Source organism: Danio rerio, chromosome 25, assembly GCF_052040795.2.
Source record: "Danio rerio strain M-AB ecotype USA chromosome 25, GRCz13ab, whole genome shotgun sequence".
In the NCBI taxonomy this organism is placed as follows: Eukaryota; Metazoa; Chordata; class Actinopteri; order Cypriniformes; family Danionidae; genus Danio; species Danio rerio.
Window position 1 is genome coordinate 24186465 of NC_141045.1, and position 23014 is coordinate 24209478.

A 23014-nucleotide genomic window follows, 5' to 3' on the forward strand; every position below is an offset into this window, starting at 1 on the left:
AAAACAAATATGGGCTGTACAAATGATAATGGTAGATTTATACATTTAGCATAACCAGCAACAGTAGAAGTAAAAGTGAATTTTTTACAGTCCTGAATATTTTACTATTTATTTTTGCTCAGCTGATTATTTCTTCATTTTATTTTATTTTATGAAACCAAAAAGTTTCTTGCAGTACTGTAATTGGTAATAAATAGAAAGCAAATTACATTCTCTCCTCTTTGGCAGATCCAAAAAATGGTCTGATCCATGACTAAAAAAATTAAAAGATTTGTAATTCGTTACACCATATATATATATATATATATATATATATATATATATATATATATATATATATATATATATATATATAATTATTATTGTATTATTGTTTAATTATATATATCTTTTTTACTACAGCATAAATATTGCCAAAAGTAAACATATATGTTTATTCACAAGGCTCATTGCACAATATGAACCCAGGAGGGTATCAGTGGTCCAGGACATTTCACATCAAACTTCAAGAAAATCTAATCCCGTAGTTTTCCATTATGACGAAAAGAGGGCACCGATTACACACACACTCACCATATTTTGTGGGAAAGATTTCTTCATCCGTCACTAATTTCTGCACAAACGTCATGACGAGGTCGACATACTGAGGCGCTGTGCACTTTGTCTTCTTTCCCCTTTCGTCATACCAGTAGTATATTCTGTGGAAAAAAAGATGACAAACGGGGAAATTTACCTTTTTGTGAGTCACTTTTCACACACATTAGGATATGTTCAACACTTTACTGTTAAAGCAACTGGAATGCAGCCGCCGTCACCTTTTTAAGGAGGACTGTGCATCACGAAAGTCAGTTTGGGAGGCTAGCATGGGTTCAAGGGGATGTAGACATTACAAATCTCCTGGAATGCAGACTGTCCGCATAACTGACCCTACAGCAGGACTCAAACACCAAACCAAATAAAAACCACTCAACCACTAAACCTTAACTGAAATAACCGCCATGGTAAACTAAAGCCCAACTGGTACGTAAACAAGGATGAATGGACAGCCAAATAAATGGTGATCGGAAAACCAATTTCTTTTGTTTTTGCCATGATGGCAATACATATATTACTAGGTAATTTGCAAAACACTAGTGCATTTTGTCGATTTAACACATTGGGTTAATTAGGCAAGTTAGGTTGCCATTGAGCAACAGTGTCTTGTTCTGTAGACAACTGAAAGAAATTCAAGGGATCTACTATAATATTGACTTCAGCATTTTTATATATACATTTTTGTAAGAAAACAAGAGGTTCTCCAGAAGATATATATAGTATGATTGTAGTATTTTGTATTTTAAGTTCTATATTGGCATCAGTGGTTCCGTGAAGAATATTCCACGAAAAGCTCTTTATAGTAAAAGTAGATATAATAAAAATGTCTTTTAAGATATAAAAATGTTTTTTTCTCTTTGAAAAATCGAACAATAAAAGTTGTTTTTATGGCATCACTGCAAAAATGTATTTAGAGCCCTTTTTATGTGTGATTTTCTGAAATGTCAAACAAATAAATGTATAAATATCTACAATTCTCCTAAAATTATATTGTGGGAATTATAATAATAATAATAATAATAATAATAATAAATATATATATATATATATATATATATATATATATATATATATATATATATATACTAAAGAAAAAAAATCTGGGGTGCCGGAAAAAAAAAGTAAAATAATGGCCATTAATTTACAGAAATTTACTGTAAAGACACAGAGGTTAAATAACAGAAATTTACCAGATATGTAAATTTAAGGAAATTTCTGTAATTTGATGGCCATTATTTTACAGTAAATTTCTGTAATTTAATGGCCGTTATTTTACTTTTTTTTTCGGCACCCAAGCTGCCAGAAATAAACCATAAAATTACGTTTTATTTATTTATTTATTTTTTTATACAGTGTACAGTGAGGGGAAAGGTATATGATCCCCTGCTGATTTTGTATGTTTGTATTTTTTGAGGCGACAGCAGTGTTTGTGTTGTCAAGACAACTACAGAGACTTCTAAAGATGGTGGAGAGACTAGTGGCCACTGTTTTAAGTTATCCAGAGCTGTATTACTTTACAAACATTAAATATCACAATATTATTAAATATTATAATAATAACAATATAAACAGCAACATTCGAACACAATACGCAGCTGATTCAGTCACTGCCTGGTGACGTAAGAAAAAATAAAATAAATAAAAATTCGCACTTCCACAAAAAAAGGCGGTGTGGCGCGCATTTTTGGAATGTAAAATCATGTTTTGTGTGCTCTGCCCCTTAGTCGTTTAATCATTTCTCCATTAATTTAAATTTTATTATAAGTTACAAAAAAAAGCTTCTATACTTTTTCTCCTGTGTATAGGCATACTATTAAAAGCATCAACAATAAATAAATGAAAATGAAACATAGTAATCACATTTATGTGTGCTTCACAGTCCCTTCCCTTTCCTGTGTCTTCTCATCAGTCGTTGATTTCACAACTGAAAACCAGAGGTGATGGAAAATGCGGCTTGCGGTTGGACAAGCGCACCCATCCTTGCCCTTTGTGGTATGCCTGGGGTGAGTACGTAATTGTTTGCTTTTTGTGTGTTGCTAATTCTTGTCTTTTAGCTTCTGCAATGAATAGTCATGTATCTGGTTTTACAGGGTCAGTTAGTGAATTCAGCGATTCACACCCAGGCGTTGTGCCGACTAAACAGGGTGAACGGGTAAAGCGAACATTTTTAAAAAGTCAACACTGTTACCTGTGGGAATGTACATGTCTTTAGGGTGATTTCTAACGTTAGGAAAATTTTCTGAAAGACCGCTGCATATGATTAAAACCTATGGATTTGGTCAAATGAATAAGGCTGAATTATTTAATAAAAATAGTTAAAGAGAATTAGATCACAAATCAGGTGATTGGTTAGGCCATTCTACAGCTTAATTTTCTTTCTCTGAAAGCATTTGAGAGTTTCTTGGCTGTATTTTGGATCATTGTCATGCTGAAATGTCCACCCTGGTTTCATTTTCATCATCCTGCTCATGTAGATGTTGGACTGAAGCAGTGAATATTAATTTACAATGAGGAAGGACAGAAGGTTGCAGAAGAAGAGAGATTTCAGCTGCTGTCTGGGCTTTCACTACCTTTTTATATTTCTCTTTCTTCATGTGTTTAACACTTTTTCCCTGTGTCATATTTCGGATAACTTAATTTGTGAACTTATTAAATTAGTTTTATTTGCATAAATGGAATTCTTTGGTTGTTACCAACAGCTGGTGTAAAGTCAACAGCATCTTTAGAAATGTTTTCTGCGAAAAATGATGGCATGTTCAATTTTTTTTTTATTTTTTATAACAAATCATGAATACTTATTTTAAACATTCCTAATTAATAAACAAGGGATAATAATTAATAGAAGTATGTATATGTTTGATTAATATCACAACAAAAGTTGTTGTTACTGCATTATTATTTAAATTAACTGTTGTAAATAGAAAAAAAAGATTATCTCTATTATATTTATATTCATAACAGCAACAATATGTAAGTTGTTAAATATATGTAAATTAAATAAATAAACAATAAAGAAAAATAAATATAAATATTAACAAAAGAAAAAGTTTTATTAATGTTTTATATAGTTACTTTATTTATATTGTACATTTTTATATTAATTTTCCTTTTGGCTTAGTCTTTTTATTAATCTGGTGTCACCACACCAGAATGAACCGTCAACTTATCCAGCATATGCTTTACACAGCAATTGCCCTTCCAGCCGCAACCCATTACTGGGAAACATCCATACACACTCATTCTCACACATACATACACTACAGACAATTTAGCTCACCCAATTCACCTATAGCGCATGTCTTTGGACTGTGCAAACCGAAGCACTCAGAGGAAACACAGGGAGAACATGCTAACTCTAAACAGAAATGACAACTGACCCAGCCGAGGCTCAAACTAGCGACCTTCTTGCTGTGAGATGATCATGCTACCCACTGTGCCAGCATGACGCCCACAGTGATTATTTTTATCATTATTTAACTATTATAATCATCATCAAATGTGCAAAACAGTCAGTCAAGAGCCCTAAGGGCTCATTTATACGAAATTTTTTCAGCCAAAATACTGGAATCCTTTTTTGGATTTTGCCTGTTCATTTACATGACAACAGTGCTTTTAAAACTAAAAGCACAAAAATCTGGAAACGGCCTTAAAGTAGTTCATGAAAACTTTTTTATTACAAAGCTGCTGTCTGTCATGTCCATGTAAACACCTGAAAATGAAAGTCGAAACGATGAAAAGGATGATGGTATGTGTTTAGGGAGGTGTAGATTAAAGGCAAGAGCGAACAAACACACAACAATGGTAGAGTACGTGCTAGTGTTATTGTTGCTCAAGGGTTTGCTAAAGGTTCATCTGCAAAGTGTGGATTTGCTTCACATAATAACAAACAGTGGAAACACATCTTACACACACTACAATTTTTACATATACCTGACTACAGCGTTTTTAGCAGATGTGTAAATTAGAGTGTTAAATTGGATGGCGGATTGTTTGAAACTTTACAATTTTTGGCTACATCATCGTTCTATAAAGGATTCTTAAAGCTGCAGCGTAAATTCTGTCACAAAAAATGTAATTGATTTACCCCAAGTCTCACTTTTCTTTTCAATTTTGCCCCTGATCTTGTCAACAACTTACCAGCCAGTGGAAATTATTATCTTTAGGCCTTTGAGGCCATTTAATTGGTTCCGTCTCAAACAGACTTACAAAACATGTATTCTGAGAATACTTCCTTTGTATTTTCTTGTTCAAAACACATCTGAAATGCAAACAAGCACTGGCTTCAAGTAAAATGTGTGTCAGCTTTCATTCCAGTCATGCTTTAAGCCGAATCAGACCCAGAAACATAGATTCTTATGAAAGTCAGTGAGCTGATCTGCGATGAATTTAAATGGGATAAAAATAAAAGAAGTTAATTAAAGAAATATCTGATTTAGAAGCAGTTTCTATATAAGGACGATAGTTACTATAAGGACCATTTTGGAGGTATGTTTGGAAGAAAGATAGAAAGAAAGAAAGAAAGAAAGAAAGAAAGAAAGAAAGAAAGAAAGAAAGAAAGAAAGAAAGAAAGAAAGAAAGAAAGAAAGAGACAAAAACGAAAGGACTTACGTGTTATAGGCTGTCATGGCTTGACATGTGTCCCCAGTGCAAAACTCTGAGATTGTGCTATACTGCAGATTTATGAGATTGAAGAAGGTTGTTGCTGCATAGAACAAACAAAAAAAGTTGTCTTTTAGTAATCTTTCTGTAATATTTCACTAAAGCTGAAAACAATGGCTGCTACAAAACATATTGAGTACACTAAAAGACAGCATTTTAAGGCTATCATAGTCAATCTCATGGTGCGAGTCTGTCTAAAATACAGTGTTTCCTCTAGGATTTTTTCCAGCTGTGGCGGCAGGCCTTTTTTTACACAGATCTATCTGTGGCATTACTTCAATGACAAATGTCATGAGCGTAGTATTAGAAGTTGAGATCGCATTTATGTAATAGCCTACAGCATGCGGATCTCTTTGCTTGCGCGCTGATTTCCTCTGCTCGTGCACAAAACTTTTTGCATGTCCCCTCAAATATAAGCCGCTTCAAGAGCGCGCAGATCTTGTGCGCTCTCAAATAAATGCTGCTGAAGTGAGATTTATTGCATTTATGTAACGAGCATGTCTCCTGCATTTATTAGATTTGCGAGGAATATTTATGAATGTCTCTCAAGTAAACCTACAGAGCGATATTAATGCACCCTGAAGTAAAGTGAAATGGCTATATGTCGTGTTTGCTTGCCTCACGCATCACGCACCTGTCAGTCAGCCAGTCAGCACGTAACCTTAAAGGGGGTAAACAAATGACGCACAGCACTACTACGGTTACAGAAAAGTTTGCGCTGTTATAATTCACTTACCCATTATTACGTTTTGGTGCGATTACTACCCGCTATTAAAAAAATAAAATGTTTTGAATGAGAAGCTGTAATGTAGCCGTGGCGGGATGAATTTTGGCGTGGCGCCCCGCCATGGAAGAATGAATGTGACGGAAACCATGAAATATAGTATATCAATAGGGTATTCCAGAATGCATTACAATTGTGTATATAGATATCAACAGAATGTACTGCACATTACACAATTAACAAAATTTAATTATTCAAGTGCCCAAAACTCTGCTTTTTTAAAAGTGTCAAAATAACCCCCAAGTCAATAAGCAGCACTTACCAACTACTCATTTCCCTTGTCACTTTTAAACATTTCCCTTGTCACAGCAATTCATATTTATGTTCATATTCTGTGAAATTTTTTAGTTGAGAAACCAACAATTATGGAGCTAAAGCTTAAGGATCAGGTCAGCCAAAAATGTAAATTATATATATCTCCCTGAGACCTTTGTTCATCTTTAGAACACAAATTAAGATATTTTAGATGAAATGAGAGAGCTCCCTCATCCTCCATAGACAGAAACAAACATCAAGAATGCAACCAACAATACAGTGGATTTCAGTGGTCCAACTGTAACCATGTAAAGCTCCAAGAACCCTTTTGTGCATCCAAATTTTTTTTAGATATGACTTTGCCTATATATAGTCTTAGTACAATGTATAGAAGTTAAAAGATAGCAGCGCGACACGCAAGTTAATGTGCACCCTGACCTGCTGACACAAAACACGTAGACAAAGTTATTTGGTAATACTTTAAAATAACTACACACTATGAACCATTTATTAAGCATTAGCATCTAGTTAATTCATTATTTGTTTAGCATTAACTCCACATTAATAAACGTTAGTAAGCAGTTTATAACTGCAGCTACAAATGCTGTATTCTTGACTTACAAACAAATTTATAATGTGCTTAATAATTGTACTTTCATACTTAGTTAATGATTTATTTTTCATTACTAAATGAAGTATCACATTATTTACAAACCATTTGTATTGAAGAGTAGTTGGAGGTTTTTAAGATCATTCAGAATGAGATAGTAAATGATGAATAATCTATTGAAATCAAGGTTTTTACATATTATTCAGGCATATATTAATGGTTACCATGCAGCATTTTTGTGACCTAATCTAAAGTGAGATTGGATTATCTAAAGTGAGTGATTATTTATGCTTTATAAATCCCTTATAAATGATAATCGGTATCAAACGTACAATAATCATTGCAATCTCATATGAAAAGTATAATTACTGTAAATATTAAACATTGCTGAATAACACGAGTGTCAAAATACAACATAAAATTGGATAAAACAACAACAATGTAATAATTTAAAGGGGTGGTCCACTACGATCTCATATTTTAAACTTTAGTTGATGTGTAATGTAGCTGTGTGAACATAAACAACATCTCTGAATGTAAAAAGTTCTAAGTTCAATGCTAAGGGAGACCTTGGTTTTTACAGAGTTAGCTTAGCAAAGCCTAAAATGAACGAATTTGGGGACTACAAAAAAATACTTGTGACATCACAAGTTAGTTTACTGCGCATGCAGGTAAGGGCCGTGGCCAGAGGTGCTGTAACGTTATAGCAGAGATGAAGCTAAAAATGCGTCTAAACACAGCTGTTTCCACAGAGCTTCGTCTATTTCTTTATTTGGGCTTCCAAAGGACACAACACAAAGACAGAAGTGTCTTTAGTTCAATATTAATTATCTTCCAGAGAATTATAAAATAATCAGCAAGCATGATCTGACAAAACAGTTCCAGAATCTCTCCCAGTTCAGTGCTGGATTCGGCTAAAAACTCCTCAAAGCAGAAGTTGTGATCTACAAGTAAGTGTTTTTATTTGTTAAAATTGATCATGACATGTACAGTGTCTAGTGTTAACGGTATGCTGTAGCAATGATGTAAACAATGCGAAATGCTGCTTTGCGGGCAAACGATTTAGCTACAAACTCACATTTATCAGCCAAACTCCTGTAAACACACACACTCACTTCACCAGCACGGTCTCTTTTGTGTGTGCGCGACTGCACTGATTGTCTTCAGGCAGCTTTTTCATGTGTTTCACATCTCATATAATGATGTCGCAAAAGATATGTGGATCATTCATATTACTTACACCTGCATATTCCGGATACTCGTGAAAGACGTCATAACGCATAGAGTTAAAAAAAAAAATACAGATTAGCTTACCTGACTCGTGGTCGCAGCAGAATAATAAATCAAGGCTCAACAGGTAGCATCTCACATCTTGTGCTTTATTCTTCTGTCACGATATATTACAGAAAATAACTTAATCCGAGCATCAGAGAAAAGAGAGCGGGCGCAAGGTTGACTGCATGTTTACACAGCAGAAAAACGCGTGCTTTTACGGGCGTGACGTGGAGCCGATCTGCCAATAGCAGCACATTATGACAATGACCAATCAGAGTCACTTATGGGCGGGCCTTTTAGAGGAACTAGGAAATATGACAGTTGTTTTTATGTTAGCTGAGTAGCTGTGTATAATCAATAAGGGTGTCACGATCCTCCAAATCCTCGATTCGATTACATTTTCGATTCTAAAGGCACGATTCGATTCGATTTTCGATTATGAATAATTAATTAATTAATGACCAATTAATTATTTGTAGCCTACCTTTTAAACTACCTGACCTGCGTGGTCTTTGTTTTACCCATAAACAAATCATACAGTAAATGAATAAAGGCAAGATACACACATAATTACCACCTGTCAATCACTTTTTCTGCGGGACTCGTGAATAGGCAGTGATCTGTGTCGTTATAATGGCGTCGGTAAAAAAGACGCACAACCAACAGGAACCAGCCAACAGTATCTGAGGTATTCGCTAAAATGACTAAGTACAAGTGAGTGAAAGATTGAAGCAGTCTATTGATCCTCTGACTGCCTGAACCCGCTGTCTCGAGCCCATGGCTGTGTGTGTGCGTCTGTGTCTGTGTGTGTTAGAGGTAGAGAGGAAGGAGGGCCGCTCAGAAACGCTACACGCCACTGTGGATGTTAAATCGTTGTCGTTCTAAAATGCCATTTAAAAACAAAGACAGTGTAAACAGGGCCTAAGTGTGTACTTTTCGCGAGCGGATTTGCAACGGGGACAGGCGGAGGATCGCGATGCCGGTGTTGCCTATCGGACGAACCCTAATACGTACATAGCAGAGCTTGCAAAACTGTGATTTTTTTGTCAATAACACACACGTTGTCAACATAACTCAATCTTTTTTTAATCTTTTATTAAAAAACGCCAACAACTCTTAAATACAACTGGTTTGTAAATAATGCAATACTTAGTTTAGTAATGAAAAATAAATCATTAAAGTATGAAAGTACAATTATTAAGCACATTATAAATGTGGTTATAAGTCAACAATATAGCATTTGTAGCTGCATTTATAAACTTCTTACTAACGTTTATTAATGTAGAGTTAATGCTTAACAGATAATAAATTTACTATTTGCTAATGCTTAATAAATGATTCATAGTGTGTAGTTATTATAAAGTGTTACCCTATTCTTGGCCCCCTTTTTTGGACCTTGAACGTCTTGGAACCAATCCCATCTACGGTGAATCCAAAAGCTCAATGAATTTAATCTAAAATGTCTTATTAATGCTCTGAAGATGTCTTTTAAGTTTGGATTGCTATGAGGTTGAGTAATTAATAACAGAATTTTCATTTTTCCCGGTGTCCTGACCAAATTCACGTGATTGACCTTTACGGTCATGCCTTCCCAATCATCACCATCCATTGAATTGGCTTTATCACCGTCTCTCCACTCCACCAAAAGCTGGTGTGTGGTGAATGCACTGGCCCTGTTGTCCTGTGGCTGCCGTCACATCATCCAAGTGAATGCTGCACACTGGTAGTAGTGTGGAGGAAACTAACACTAACTAAAACTAACAAATCTGCTTCACACTTTGTATGGAATATACACATTTCAGTAATAACGGTAGACTAATTACCTCAGACAAACATAGCGCATCCAAACTATGCAGCACTTTTTACTTTTCTCCATACACTTGTAATAGAGCAGCAGCAATGGTTTGTCTGTTTGTCATGTTCTGAGAAAACGGTTGATGGCCGCCTAGTTACGAGTGACGCAAGGGGAGCGCGAGCGCATTAAAAATAGTCAAGGAAACCACACGCTTGTGGTTTTCACATGTGAGTTTTGGGTTGCATCATTGTCACTTCAGATCAGAATAACAACACGCATGAAAATGAATGCTGTGACAAGCAGCAGTGAGGAGATTGTAAATAAAAAAAACAGTAAGGATGTCGCCATAGAGGCTTTTTGGTTTCTTTTCTTGTGCATCCCAGCCACTAGCACCCTAGCTGAAAGAGTTTTAGCATAGTGGTAATGTAGTTATCCAACTTCACAATTTGTAATGTTGCAATATGTATTTGAATAATGATGGCTAATTTCTTTATTTGAAAGCTCAGATTTGATTATCATAATTTGTTTTGTTTACAGAGTTTGAGGTTTACTGTAGTAATATTTACACCTTAAAGTAAGCTTTGATTGCTCAGCATTTATACATTACTATTGCAAACACTTTGTACATGCATTCAAATCATAAACAAAAGCACAGAAACTCCAATTGTGGTTAAAATGTAAAGATCTATGCACAGATGCAGGGAAAAAAATGTTGGTCAAGAATTGTTTTGGAAATTTATCATGACTCCCAGAATTGTAATTGAAATGGATCGGATTATAAAGTGAAGGTCCCTGAAAATGTAAAAATGTCTGAAAAAACACATTTTGTTCAAATATTGTACAAGGATTAAGGTAGAGCTCAGTGAAAAATTTAGCTCACAATATTTTGCAAACACACACTAAAATCTGACTGATATCCTAAACTCCCTACTAACAAAAGGTTATATCTGAACATCATCAACAACTCCAAGTCTAAAAATACAGTAAACACAAATGAAAGTTGATCATTTTTAGTGGTGAACTCACTGTTGCTGGCAAGCCATTCGTTGAGGTCTATCTCTTTGGTGGGTAATGCCACCAAATCTTTCAGGTCAAAGTCCGCAACTCGCACTTTTGTGTACTCTGGCTCCAAATAGTGCTTTTTTTCTTCAGGAGGTGCCTTCTTTCCATTGGGCTTCGTTTTAGATTTCCTGCAACAACAAAAAAGAGGGACACGTTAAAATGAGAAAGATGTGACTAATGACGTGACTGTCATTAGCTGTAATTAATGCACAAGTAATTTTCAATCTTTCCCGTGTTTAAATTGTGACTATAAAAAGTAAAACAGACTTAAGCAAATATTAACCTTCCCATGAAAAAAAAAGTGTTCACCAAAATAGTGAAACCCTAAAGATGCATTCACACCAGATGCACATGAAGCGTCAAGCGCCAATGATTCACGTTAAGTCACTGCAAAGATATGAATAGACACCCATCATCCAGGTATAGTTTCTGGAGGACTTGATAAACTCACAGAGCTGGATGCGCCACTGAAAGGATCTAGTGGATTCAGACATGGCACCAAACCAATATATGCTGTTTATCAGCATTCCTAAACCACATAAAGCACAGCTACTATCTCAATAAAATCCATGTTAGACATTTAGCAATGAAGCTGGAGTCACCGTGCAGACAGAAGCCCTGCCCTGCCCATAACGCAAATCTGCATCAACTATGAAGTGAATTTGACGTGCGAATAAAGCGAATTTGACGTGTGAATGATGCTAGATAACTCCAAATGTTCATGCGTCTTTTACACACAAATAGCCTGATTTATCCACGCAAAGAGTGTCTGGTGTGAACATAGCATTAGCAAAATTATTTGTGTAGTCTTGTATTTTTCAAAACTGTAAAATTACTTTAGGCTGTGTCGTGTTTCTTGCTACATTAATGTACAAGTAGCTCAAATTCACTTTCTTCTGAGGTGGGAACAGGTGGACATGCAACAACTTTAATAAGGTATACGGTAGGGTAGAAATAAGGTAATACACGAAACAAAAGTTTCTCAACTGGAGCTCCTTCACAGGACTTGTCGCTTGTAAACACTCGCTCTAGGGGATTCGTGCAGCTCTCTGCACTCCCCATACTCGTCAGCACCACTAAGTGCTATGCGTTGTTGCTAGGTGTAGTTACATTTTTTAGTGCCAGTGTTAGCTATGGCGAGAACCATGCGAAGGCGGCACTTGACAATACGCATGCGCTTGATGCAAAAGTATAAATCAACCTTTTAGCTTGACTCTGTCAACATTTAAAAATGAATTAATTTGATTTAATAAAATCACATCTGTAATGGAGAGATGTCCCAGCTTTAAACTTTAAAAATAAAATAAATATTTTTTGTTTTACAGAGAGCAAACTCTTGTCCTTTTAATTAGCATTATTTCTTTTAGATTGTGTAGATTAATTCACAGAATTTCTACAAAGTGTGTTGAATACACTAAACTTGCTAAAGTTTTTGGTCACATCCATAACCCATGGTAATTTTACTCAATTTAAATATAAAAAATGTTTACAGATTGATATTGTTTTGATCTCTTATCTCTGCGGCTAGTCTTATTTGTTTATTATTTCAAACACAAACAAATATTTTAATGTCTCATTTATAGTACATTCCATGTGAATTTGTTTAAGAAATTTATACCAAATGTCACACCCATAATGTTCAAATTAATAATTTTGTCTTACATAGTAGGTCATTTTCAAATGTTCAGCCTTTGGGGATTTTTACCACTTGACATACTTGACATAGTCAGGTTTGGCTTGTCAAATGTTTCTGTCATAAAATTCTGTTATCCACCATGATTTGGTTTCAAGTTTTCAGCCAATTTTTTTTTAATCCAAGGTTGTCGAATTAAGGATAAGCATTTTAATATAACATCTCTATGCAGCAAATGAATAGCAGTTGATCGATCACCAAGCATGTACATTTTAAGCTAAAAATCCTTAATGTTCTAATGATATTTTGTTTTATATGAGCATGAGTAAATTAACTGCAAGTTTAAAATTAGGGGTTAACTCTGCCTTATTGTATACACTTTAAAACTAGTCAGAATAGATCCAAACACAAAATTGCAAGTACTTTCAATGATTTCTAAGAAAGAAATGAAACCAGACTAAACTAGTCCTACAGCTTCACTTCTTTGGAGTAACCCACATTTCTCGTCCGTTTCAAACGTTGGTGTCAAAACAGACTTGAGCTTCCAGTGCTAGTTTTAACATGTAAATGGCAGAATTGCACTGCTCTGGCAGATCCCGCAGCTGGCTGGGGCGAAGGTTATAAAAAAATCTCCTTGCACTCGTTTTAACTCATCTTTGGCTTAAACACGTTAGACACTTCTATCAAGAATTTCTCTTTTCCAACTCTTTAACTCTTCTTCCTTACAACTATAAGATATTGTTGTTGTTTTGCAAAGGAACTCCCAAAATATATTGGTCATCCACCAACCTCCAGTTAAGGTCTCTCTCTATTGTAAACATTTCATTCACAACTTCAAGTTTCTGACCACTATCACCATTTCCCCTTTTTTCATATGCAACAGTTCATCATAGGGCCAACAATTATGGTCCAAAGTCCATAAACAATGTTTTTAAATAGAAGCTCAAACAAAGGAGTTGTCTGTTGGACTGGATTGCTTCCGAGTGGGAAAGATCTTGTCCATATCAAGGTCTTACTGTTATGAAAAGGGTTAATTATGAAGCATGGTCTGATCAAACACCACTGGAGTGTGGGAAGTCTGTTAAACTTCAACTTTATTTGGAGTCATTCTGTTTAGCAACACTGGATTAGTGTTGTGTGTAAAACAGGAAAACGGTTAAAATAAATCACCATGGGAATTGCCAGTATGATGAAATTTACTGCTTAAATAACTTGGTCCAAAACTGATCGAAATAAACACAAAATACTAATAAATCAACATTTTAAGGAAGTCAAAACAGAACAAAAAAGATAACATCCCTTGAGGATATTATACATTTCACTACCAATGCTGCAACTGTTTTTTGGAAAAAACAATTAGGCCCAAATGATCACAACATATGATTATAAAAAGAGAGCAAACTTACATTAATAACAGACTGTAAAATCAAGATAACACAGCCTGGCTCTCCCAGTGGGCCACAACCAAGAACAAGTGTCGAGTAAATGCCCCACGGTGCATACCTTGCATGTAGCCCACGCTGTGCGAGCATTCTGTCTGAACTGCACTGGAAATAAAAACTCCAAAAACACCAGTAGCAGGAGGGGTTACTATGTCTAATGTGTTAAGATTTGCCAGTGTTTTGGGTTTTGTGTGCAATTCTAAAGAAATAACTCAAACTTGCACTCATTCAAGGAAGACAGAGGTGGGAACTGGCAAATGTTCTACAACTTTAATCAAAAAATGTACACTAAACAAATGTCGCCATCCTCCACGAGACTCAACACTTGTTAGACTCCTCGGCCACTGGACTCACTTCATGGTCGCAGTTTGGCAGATGAGTGTGGGCCCCGCTCACACTCATCATAACTACCTATCTAACCAATCACAGATCTTGCACTCTGCCTCGTCGCAACGTGTAGTTACATTTTTTTAGTGGTGTGCATTAGGGTTTGGTCAAGGGTATGCAGCTGTGTGGGGAAACAGCCGGACCATCCGCACACACTCAGCGAAGAAGTATAAATGGTACATTTACACCAGACACGGAGGAAGTGTCAAGCGCGAGTGATTTACATGTTCATGGTCAATGCTTAGATGCGATCAGACATCCTGCAGTGCCATTCTCGGCACAAGTTAAGTAAATGATATGGTGCGAATTGAGCATTTTAGGCATTTTACATGCTTAAGTTTAAAAATCTGAACTTTGGCAGACATTAGGAGCTTACTCTAGTAGGGGTGTGATTATGACTATTGCTGGGAGATAAAATTGGTATCGGTGTTATTAACTGTACACCATTGTCATGACGATTAAAAAAAAAGTTTGGTATGAAGTTTCGTTATAAGGGCTATGGGTTTATTAAAATGTCAATGCTGAGGACGTGCCTTGGAAGCAATGAATTACATGCATGAATGAGTAAACTAAAAATGTACATGCAAATAGCATGATCGATTCGCAAAAGCCGTGTGAACTTTTTTTCCTTTTTGAACACAATATATTTTATTTTGAGAAACATTTTAACTATTTTGGAAGTGTAAACGTGAGGCTAAATAATTTAAATGAATTATTGACTTCTGCTGTCTTTATTAATTTCAAAAACAGTTTTTTTTTACAATTTAAAACAGCATCTTTGGATATCTTTTCTGCTGGAGATACTGTTGTCCTAAAAACAAACAAAAAAGTAAACACATCTTAGGAACAGTATTAAAGAAAATTTTGACGGTTTTAAAACCTTGACTTTTTCAAACCATGGTATACCTTGAAAATGATTATTGTCCCATGTCTAGTTCATACCATGTAACAATTACTGTAATTCATTCAATTTATGCATTAGTTCTTAGAGAACTAGTTGTAATTTCAATTTGTAAACTGGGAATTTTCTGAGAGCTTCGACTTAGGGTGCTTTCACTCCTGACTTATTTAGTTTGATTGAATCGCACTAGAGTTCGTTTTCCCTCTTGGTGCGGTTCGTTTGGGCAGGTGAGAATGCAGCAATCATACTCTATTGCGCACCAAAAGCGGACCAAACAAGCGTACCGAGACCTGCTTGAAGAGGTGGTCTCGGTACGCTTTCAAACGAACCCTGGAGCGGTTCGTTTGTGGTGAGAATATGATCCGTATTAAAACAGGTCAAACCGCAAAAGGTAAAAAAAGTTTCTGACTAATTCAGCTGCCGTAGGCGGATGCGCTGTGCATTATGGGATATGGAGGAAAAATATTTGTTGACAGCGCTTTACCAATAGAGAGAGAGGGGAAAACATAACCTCATAGATCTTTGGTAATATTTTCGCAAGATGACCATGTCACAGTTTAGCTAAATTAATTCACCCCTACTCCTGAAGTGACGAGCGATGCATTAACACCTTGTTTTCCTGCCGCGGCCGCGCTTTATTCTCGAAATGTATAGTTTGTCTAAAGCAGGCAAACAATCAGCCAGCGCAGTCGTCCCTTCATAGTAAAAAGCGTCATTTTGTGTCTGCCGGTTTTGTTTACCTGCAGAATTTCATTGACATTTTCCGGCACGTGAATTCTAACCAATCAATAAGCAGTTTAGGAAATATGTTCAACAACATCTGGCCAATAAGAGATGTGAATTTTGTCAGATGAGTGCATTTTGGTTCGTTTAAACTGGTTCGGACCAAAGCCAGCAGTGTGGTGTGAAAACGACCCAAAGACGGCAGAAGATGCAACAATGTATTATTTATTGCCCTTGGTGCGGACCAAATGAACCGAACTACAGATGTGAAAGCACCCTTAGACTGCTGTACCACCTGACCACTGGAGATTCATTTAGGACCTATGTTTAGGAGTAGACAGTTCTCCCACGAACACATAATTCCAAGCCTTTTGACATTTCAGCGCTTCACGCCTAAACCCCTAATAATATAAGAAAATACCAGATTGCAGCATCAAGCAGCTAAAGTGGCTAAAAATCAACAGAAGTGAATGAGACCTGAAGTCTTCAGCCAATAATGTTCCAATGGCTACTCAGATTGTACATAAAACAATAAGATCAATAATAAATAATGGTGGAAGTCAAGAAAAGAGAGGAAAGTAACAACATCTTAGAATTCATTCACTCATTCATAGGGTTTTAGTCTAAATATTTGCACCTTTTACATTTTTTTGGTTAATTTTGGCATGTGATCACTTCAAAAACAAATAAATTTATTAAAATAGCAAAAACGTTGTTATTGCAATACTTAACAACATGTCATGTACTCAATGATGCTTATTTTCCCAATAGCATGCAGGCCTACATGAAAGTAACATCATCACGCAACCATGGAATTGCAAATTTTAAAAATAAAATTCTACAAAATAAAGGTGTCACTCTTTTGTAACAAAGTGAACATTATAGCAATGCTGTGCATCTCAAGCATTTAAATCAATGGTTTACCTAATTGCCATTAAACTTTACATGAATTTGCAATCAAGCCTAAATTAAATATACCTCTATAAACAACCAAACTCGAAAACAAAGTGAAGTGAAGTGAGATTTAACTGGAGCCCAAAATGGTAGTTTGTACAACTGAACCATGAGTTTAGTGTTTGCTGAACAAACAAATGGTTTTCTGCAACTGATTGGATGATACAAGTCTATGGTCAAAACCTTAAAATCTACAATGCCTTTTATGGCAAAGATATCTGCGGGAAACTGCTAAGAGTGGGCATGGTATGTGTGTGCGTGCGTATCAGGAGGGCCGCTGGCAGCTAGAAAGTTTTTCTTTCTCCTAAAATATACTAGCTAATGGCTTGAGAATTTGCCCCGTGCCGCATAATTCATGAAACAAAGTAGTTCCTGGAAAATTACGAAACCCAAAGAAAGCTAAAATAAAACTTACCTTCAGGGAAATCCATACTAAGGACCCACAAATACATTTTTTTTTTCATTTTATTTTATCTAATTTTATTTATTCTTGCTTTTGTCAAAATCAAAACAGGACAATCAGAGTCTTCAGTGTCTTCTTGTGATTCAAATCAAAATATTAAACATTAAAGGAGAAGATTGTGGCACAGCAATACGTGTTGGCTGGCTTTCTTAAAAGGTTTTCGGTATGGATAGGGATCACAAGTTCTTTGGGGAACTTAAACAATTAAACAATCAACTGCACTGCCAAGTAAACATCTTGTCAAAAGTGATTATTAAGTGCTGTGTGCTGTTCAGAATCTCCAAGATGAACTAAGCATGAGGCCTGGAATTATGCAACGCGCCGTGCACATTCTTATCCAGCAGCTAAAACATCTAAACATCCCTAAATCATACTGACTCAAACCGAACTCTGAGAAAACTTCAAAGCTGCCATATGCATACCAAAACTATAATTTGCTAATCAGTAAACAGCAGTGAAACAACCCGGCATCTACAGTTGAAGTTAGAATGATTAAACAAAGAAAAACTATTTTTCAACACATTTCTAAACATAATAGTTTTAATAGCTCATTTCTAATAACGGATTTATTTTATCTTTGCCATGATGATGACAGTAAATTATATTTTACTAGATATTTTTCAAGACACTTCAATACAGCTTAAAGTGACATTTAAAGGCTTAACTTGGTTAAATAAGTTAACTAGACAGGATATGGTAGTTTGTCAAGTCATTGTATTATGATGATTCGTTCTGTAGACTATTGAAAAAACAAGCTTATAGGGGCTAATAATGTTAAGCTTAAAATGTTTTTTAAAAAATTCAAATCTGCTTTACTTCTAGCAAAAATAAAATAAATGAGATTTTCTACAGAAGAAAGAAATATTATCAGACATACTGTGAAAATTCCCCTGCTCTGTTAAACGTCATTTGGGAAATATTTAAAAAAGAAAAATTCAAAGGGGGGCTAATAATTCTGATGTCAGCTTTATCTGCTTTCATTTATTACAACTTATACATACTTTAAGGAAACCGAGAACTGCATACACTCTCAAAAAAAGATTTTTCCTGCTTGTTAAAATTATTAGCTGAAATAGCACTGTTTTTAGCACAACTTAATTGTTTTATGTTTGATCTACTTAACAATAGTTACCTTAATTGATTTGTTTTGGGACAACATGAACGAAAGTGCGGAACCCTGCTTTTTTAACAGTGTATGGGTTGTTGATGAGAAGTAGGCCTGTCCAAATAATCAATATATTGACTTATCATACAATACACTGGCACTGGCATATATATCACCTTTACATAAAAACCAATTCTAGTAACATTTTATCCGAGAATATACTTTTTCACATCCTGATTCCAATGCCTAATTTTTAAAATGTTAAAATGATTATAATTAAATGAAATGTTTGACAAAAAAGTATATTATGCATTCTTTGGAAGAGTGTACTTGCATTGCAATCATATTGTATTGTCATTTTGGCATCATATAATGAGTGCCATAAAATGGTCTTAAAATGGCAATAATATTGTTTATCACAATATATTTTGGTGCAATATATTGTACGACAAAAGTTAGATATCGTGACAGGCCTAACGAGAAGTTGCACTTTCCTAAAAAATCCAGGCAGCATGAGGAATTTCTTCAAACGAATTTTGCGAAAACATGACACCAGCATACACACTGTTTTGTATTTTGTGTTTAGCCAAGAAGGCTAGGTTCACACCAAATGCAGAAAACTGGATTGAGGCAAATTCCGTACATTCATGGCAAACGCAACCCATATTTTCTGCTGTATGCCCCGTGGCATAATCTACCTCTTTTCTCGTGTTTGCATAAATTTTTATGTATTGTACTCACGCAAATAGATAATTCTGCTTGAATTAGCACAATTTTTTTATTGTGAAGAACAATGTACTTTAATAGTCATTGGCTGCTAATAAGATTTTGCTATTTAGAATTTGCAAAGAATAGTTTATGAAATTATGTTATTAAGGTGAAAATCCGAATGTGTGAAACCAATAAGTGTGAAACCAACTTAACCTCAAAATAGTATATGGGCTTTTTGGGGAGGTTATTTACACCTGGAACTGTGCTAAAACAATATTCTGTTGAATACACTGCTTATATATGACATAAAATACATTCTTGGTGTATAAATCACATAAATTTTTTTTTATTGAAGTTTGGTGTGAATTCAGCATTAAAAGCTTTTATCGCCACCTGTTGGTTCGGTGTGCCCTTAAAATGTGAACGAAGATCTTTTTAAAAACAAAGGCAGAGAAAACTCCATTATAAAATCACTGTGTATGTGTGTACATGGCCTCAAGAGTTGTTGTTCTTTATTGTTGCTATCACATATATTTTCAGTACAGTTCAGTAAAAGGTTATTTTTTTTAATTAAAGAATTGATAAAGTTGTTGAACCCATATGTTTTCACAAACATAAGATTACATAAATATAACGTTTACAACATTTACATAAATATAAGTTTTACAAAAAAAAAAAAAATAAATGCATTTAGCCATATATGAGAGCATGTTGATCTATATACAGTACATCTGTCTACTGGGCTCCATAGACAATCAATGGACTCATGCATTAACAAAAACCAATATAACATTTAAATTTTTAACACGAGCACCACAAAATATTGGCATACGGTTCTTGTAATAGTCTTTGATTAAAGTAATATGTTTTAAAAATAAAAAAGGAATCATACTGTACAGTCAGAATGATGATACACCCGTTTCCACTTAACACAATTTAAACATAGACCATAACCATCATGCCTAACGCTAAAGTGTTTTCTGTCCTTTGACTGAGCATGTTTAGCCACATTTGGACTTCCAAGTTTTCATGGGCTTGAAGCATGTGTGAAAAGACATTGAGATGACAGTATTGTGTTAAACACAGCAATAGTGCCATGGGAACGACACAAGGAGAGCTCATCAGCATCACAACAGATAGGTAAATGAAGAGATTGGTTTCTGTAAACCATCCCCCCACCTCTCTCTCTATCTCTCCTAACACAACTCACAAATTAATTTGAGTTTTTCTTCTCATTAGGAACACACCAGTGGTGACTAAATATTTCTACTTTTTCTATACAGTACTTAAGTATCTGTGCTTTATCAAACTGTTATTTTTATTTTGGTAATCTACTTTTAATTTACATTCCATAGCATATTTTTTTCTAACGTTTTAAGTTTTACAAAAGTAAATATTAAACTCTACTACATTTTATAAAACAATGAGTTTCTTGTCATTCTTTACAAGCAATAAAATCAAAAAGTCTTGCTAAATAATATTATTAGTACTAAAATATATAGTTCACACAAAATCGAAAATTCTGTCGCTTATTCTCCCTTGTGTGGTTCTAAAACTTTATTATGAGTTTCTTTTTCTGTTGAACACTAAAGATGCTGGTTGCTGGTACCCTTCAACTTCCAAAAAAGAAAAAAAAAATCACTATTAATGTCAATGGCAACCAGATTTTTTTCAAAATATCTTCTTTTATGTTTCATGGGAGATACTTATTTACATTTTGAACAAGTGATGGGTAAGTAAATCATGGCAGAATTAAATTTTTTGGGTGAACTATCCTACAACTTTCACTGTAATACAATTTATAATATATAGGCTAATATAAAATCATCCAAATATATATATATATATATATATATATATATATATATATATATATATATATATATATATATATATATATATATATATATATATATATATATATACATACACATTTAGGATAAACAAATACTTTAGGGTTTACTTTAATAAGACTTAGAGCACATTGATATAATAAAGTTTACATGCAAACATATAGGATAAATAAAATGACAGATAATTTTCCACTCATCTAAAAATATTAAGATATTCGTTTTTAGGCACTCGTTATATGAATTTCGACATTAGTTACCTCCAAGTGCTCGAAGTTATTCTCATGAAAATGCACAAGACACGTTGTATCGCTCAACCAATGTGATATTTGCGGTCAAATTGTTTATCTTTTGTTCTTGCTGTTCATGGTAATAAAAATAATGGATTCTTATGAGGACATGTCAAGGGTACATTTTTTAAATAGCTGTTAATGACCTCCAAGAAATGTCAAAGTTATTTAAGTTCACTCAGATAGTTCCCTCATATTTAGTAATCTGTATATGGATAACGACTTAGTTTTAAGTCTTGCAAATGTAATAACTTTATAAGTATCTCAGTCTATAATAATCTTAAAATAGCCTACATAACCATGTTTACAGTATACCATTCTCAACAGATATAGTGTATATTGAGGTAAAGTTGGTTTTATATTCGCACATTCGTTAAGTGAAAACTTCTGGCATACTCCTTATATTGTTTACCATGGTACTTTGAATATTCGGTCTTAAATCACGTGTAAGTATGATTGAAAACAACATTAGCACTGTTTATAGTGAAGAATGATGTACTTTGATAGTCATTGGCTGCTAATATTTTTTCACTATTTAGAATTTGCAAAGAATACTTTTCTGAAATTATAATATTAAGAAGAAAGTCCGAATGTGTGAAGCCAACTTTACCTGGCTCTTGAGGGTACTTTACACCTGGAACGGCAGTAAGAAGTTTTATTTCTGACATTATAGACTCACTTTGTTTATATATCATGTATATTTATGAACGTAGCATTGTTATATTGTTAACTGCATATCCCCGTTTACGTTTTTGGAGCTGCACGAGACATGCACATCTATTTATGTACGAAAACAACAAGATCACGTTACCTTAAAACTTTACCAACAGCCTGAAGGACCATCTTGCAACTTAATCCGTTTCTGGGAGTTTTCTGCGAGTGCATATCCGAAGTGCTGACGACAAAAAGGACTGAGAGTCCAAGCCGTTTTGAAGTGACCGGTTTTTCCCTTCCCCTCACACAGATGTTTTCAAAGTCTGCGTTGCGAGTGGATATAAAGTTCTTGCTCCCAAGTCCTCGTTCTACAACCGGTCATCCAATCAGAACACTGCACAGGCGGGGCGTGATGTGTTAACACCAGACGGCAGCCAATCATACGCGAATAGGCGGGGCGTGCTGTGGTTATCATACAGTTTCAAGGACCGCTCTTTGTTGATGCTGTGGGTCAGACAGTGTGTTTTATATTCCGGCAAATGTGGTGTAAACCAACTTCCGAACAACTTCTTTATAGTTTAACAGAACCATTTACCATAATTGCAACACTTTCTGACGAAACGAAACAACGAATCACGTATTTTTCTTAACTTTACTTTGGGATGAACTTATTTTAGACAGAAATCTTCATTAAATATTAAAAGAAATTCTAAATTCCAAGTCAGTTATATAAAGGGACATTTTAAAGGAATGATTGAGTGAAGTTTGTGAATGAGGTGGTCAATATAGCCTAATTCACATTTTCACAACGAAAATGATCAAAGATAAAATAATTAGAGACATACATACACTGTAAAAATATTCCTT

General features: G+C 34.8%; 1 protein-coding gene and 1 long non-coding RNA gene across 40 annotated transcripts in view; both read right to left on the reverse strand.

The window, feature by feature from the left end:
- The window catches only part of mob2a (MOB kinase activator 2a), an 88267-nt gene that overhangs the window by 6428 nt on the left and 58825 nt on the right, over nt 1–23014 (reverse strand). For 23 of the 39 annotated variants that reach the window (XR_015525661.1, XR_015525657.1, XR_015525660.1 and 20 more), the window contains 3 exon segments: nt 10999–11162; nt 5203–5296; nt 574–698 (listed from right to left, as the gene is read on the reverse strand). Coding sequence is in view for 7 of the 39 variants with exons in the window: in NM_001430950.2 (NP_001417879.1) it covers nt 574–698; nt 5203–5296; nt 10999–11162 (383 nt within the window). In the remaining 32 variants the exon portion in view is untranslated. 39 annotated transcript variants of the gene reach the window in all.
- On the reverse strand, nt 15143–21131 carry LOC147830876 (uncharacterized). The gene is made up of 2 exons (XR_015526546.1): nt 18973–21131; nt 15143–18564 (listed from the first exon to the last, which is right to left on the reverse strand). It is a non-coding gene; the product is annotated as an uncharacterized LOC147830876 (long non-coding RNA).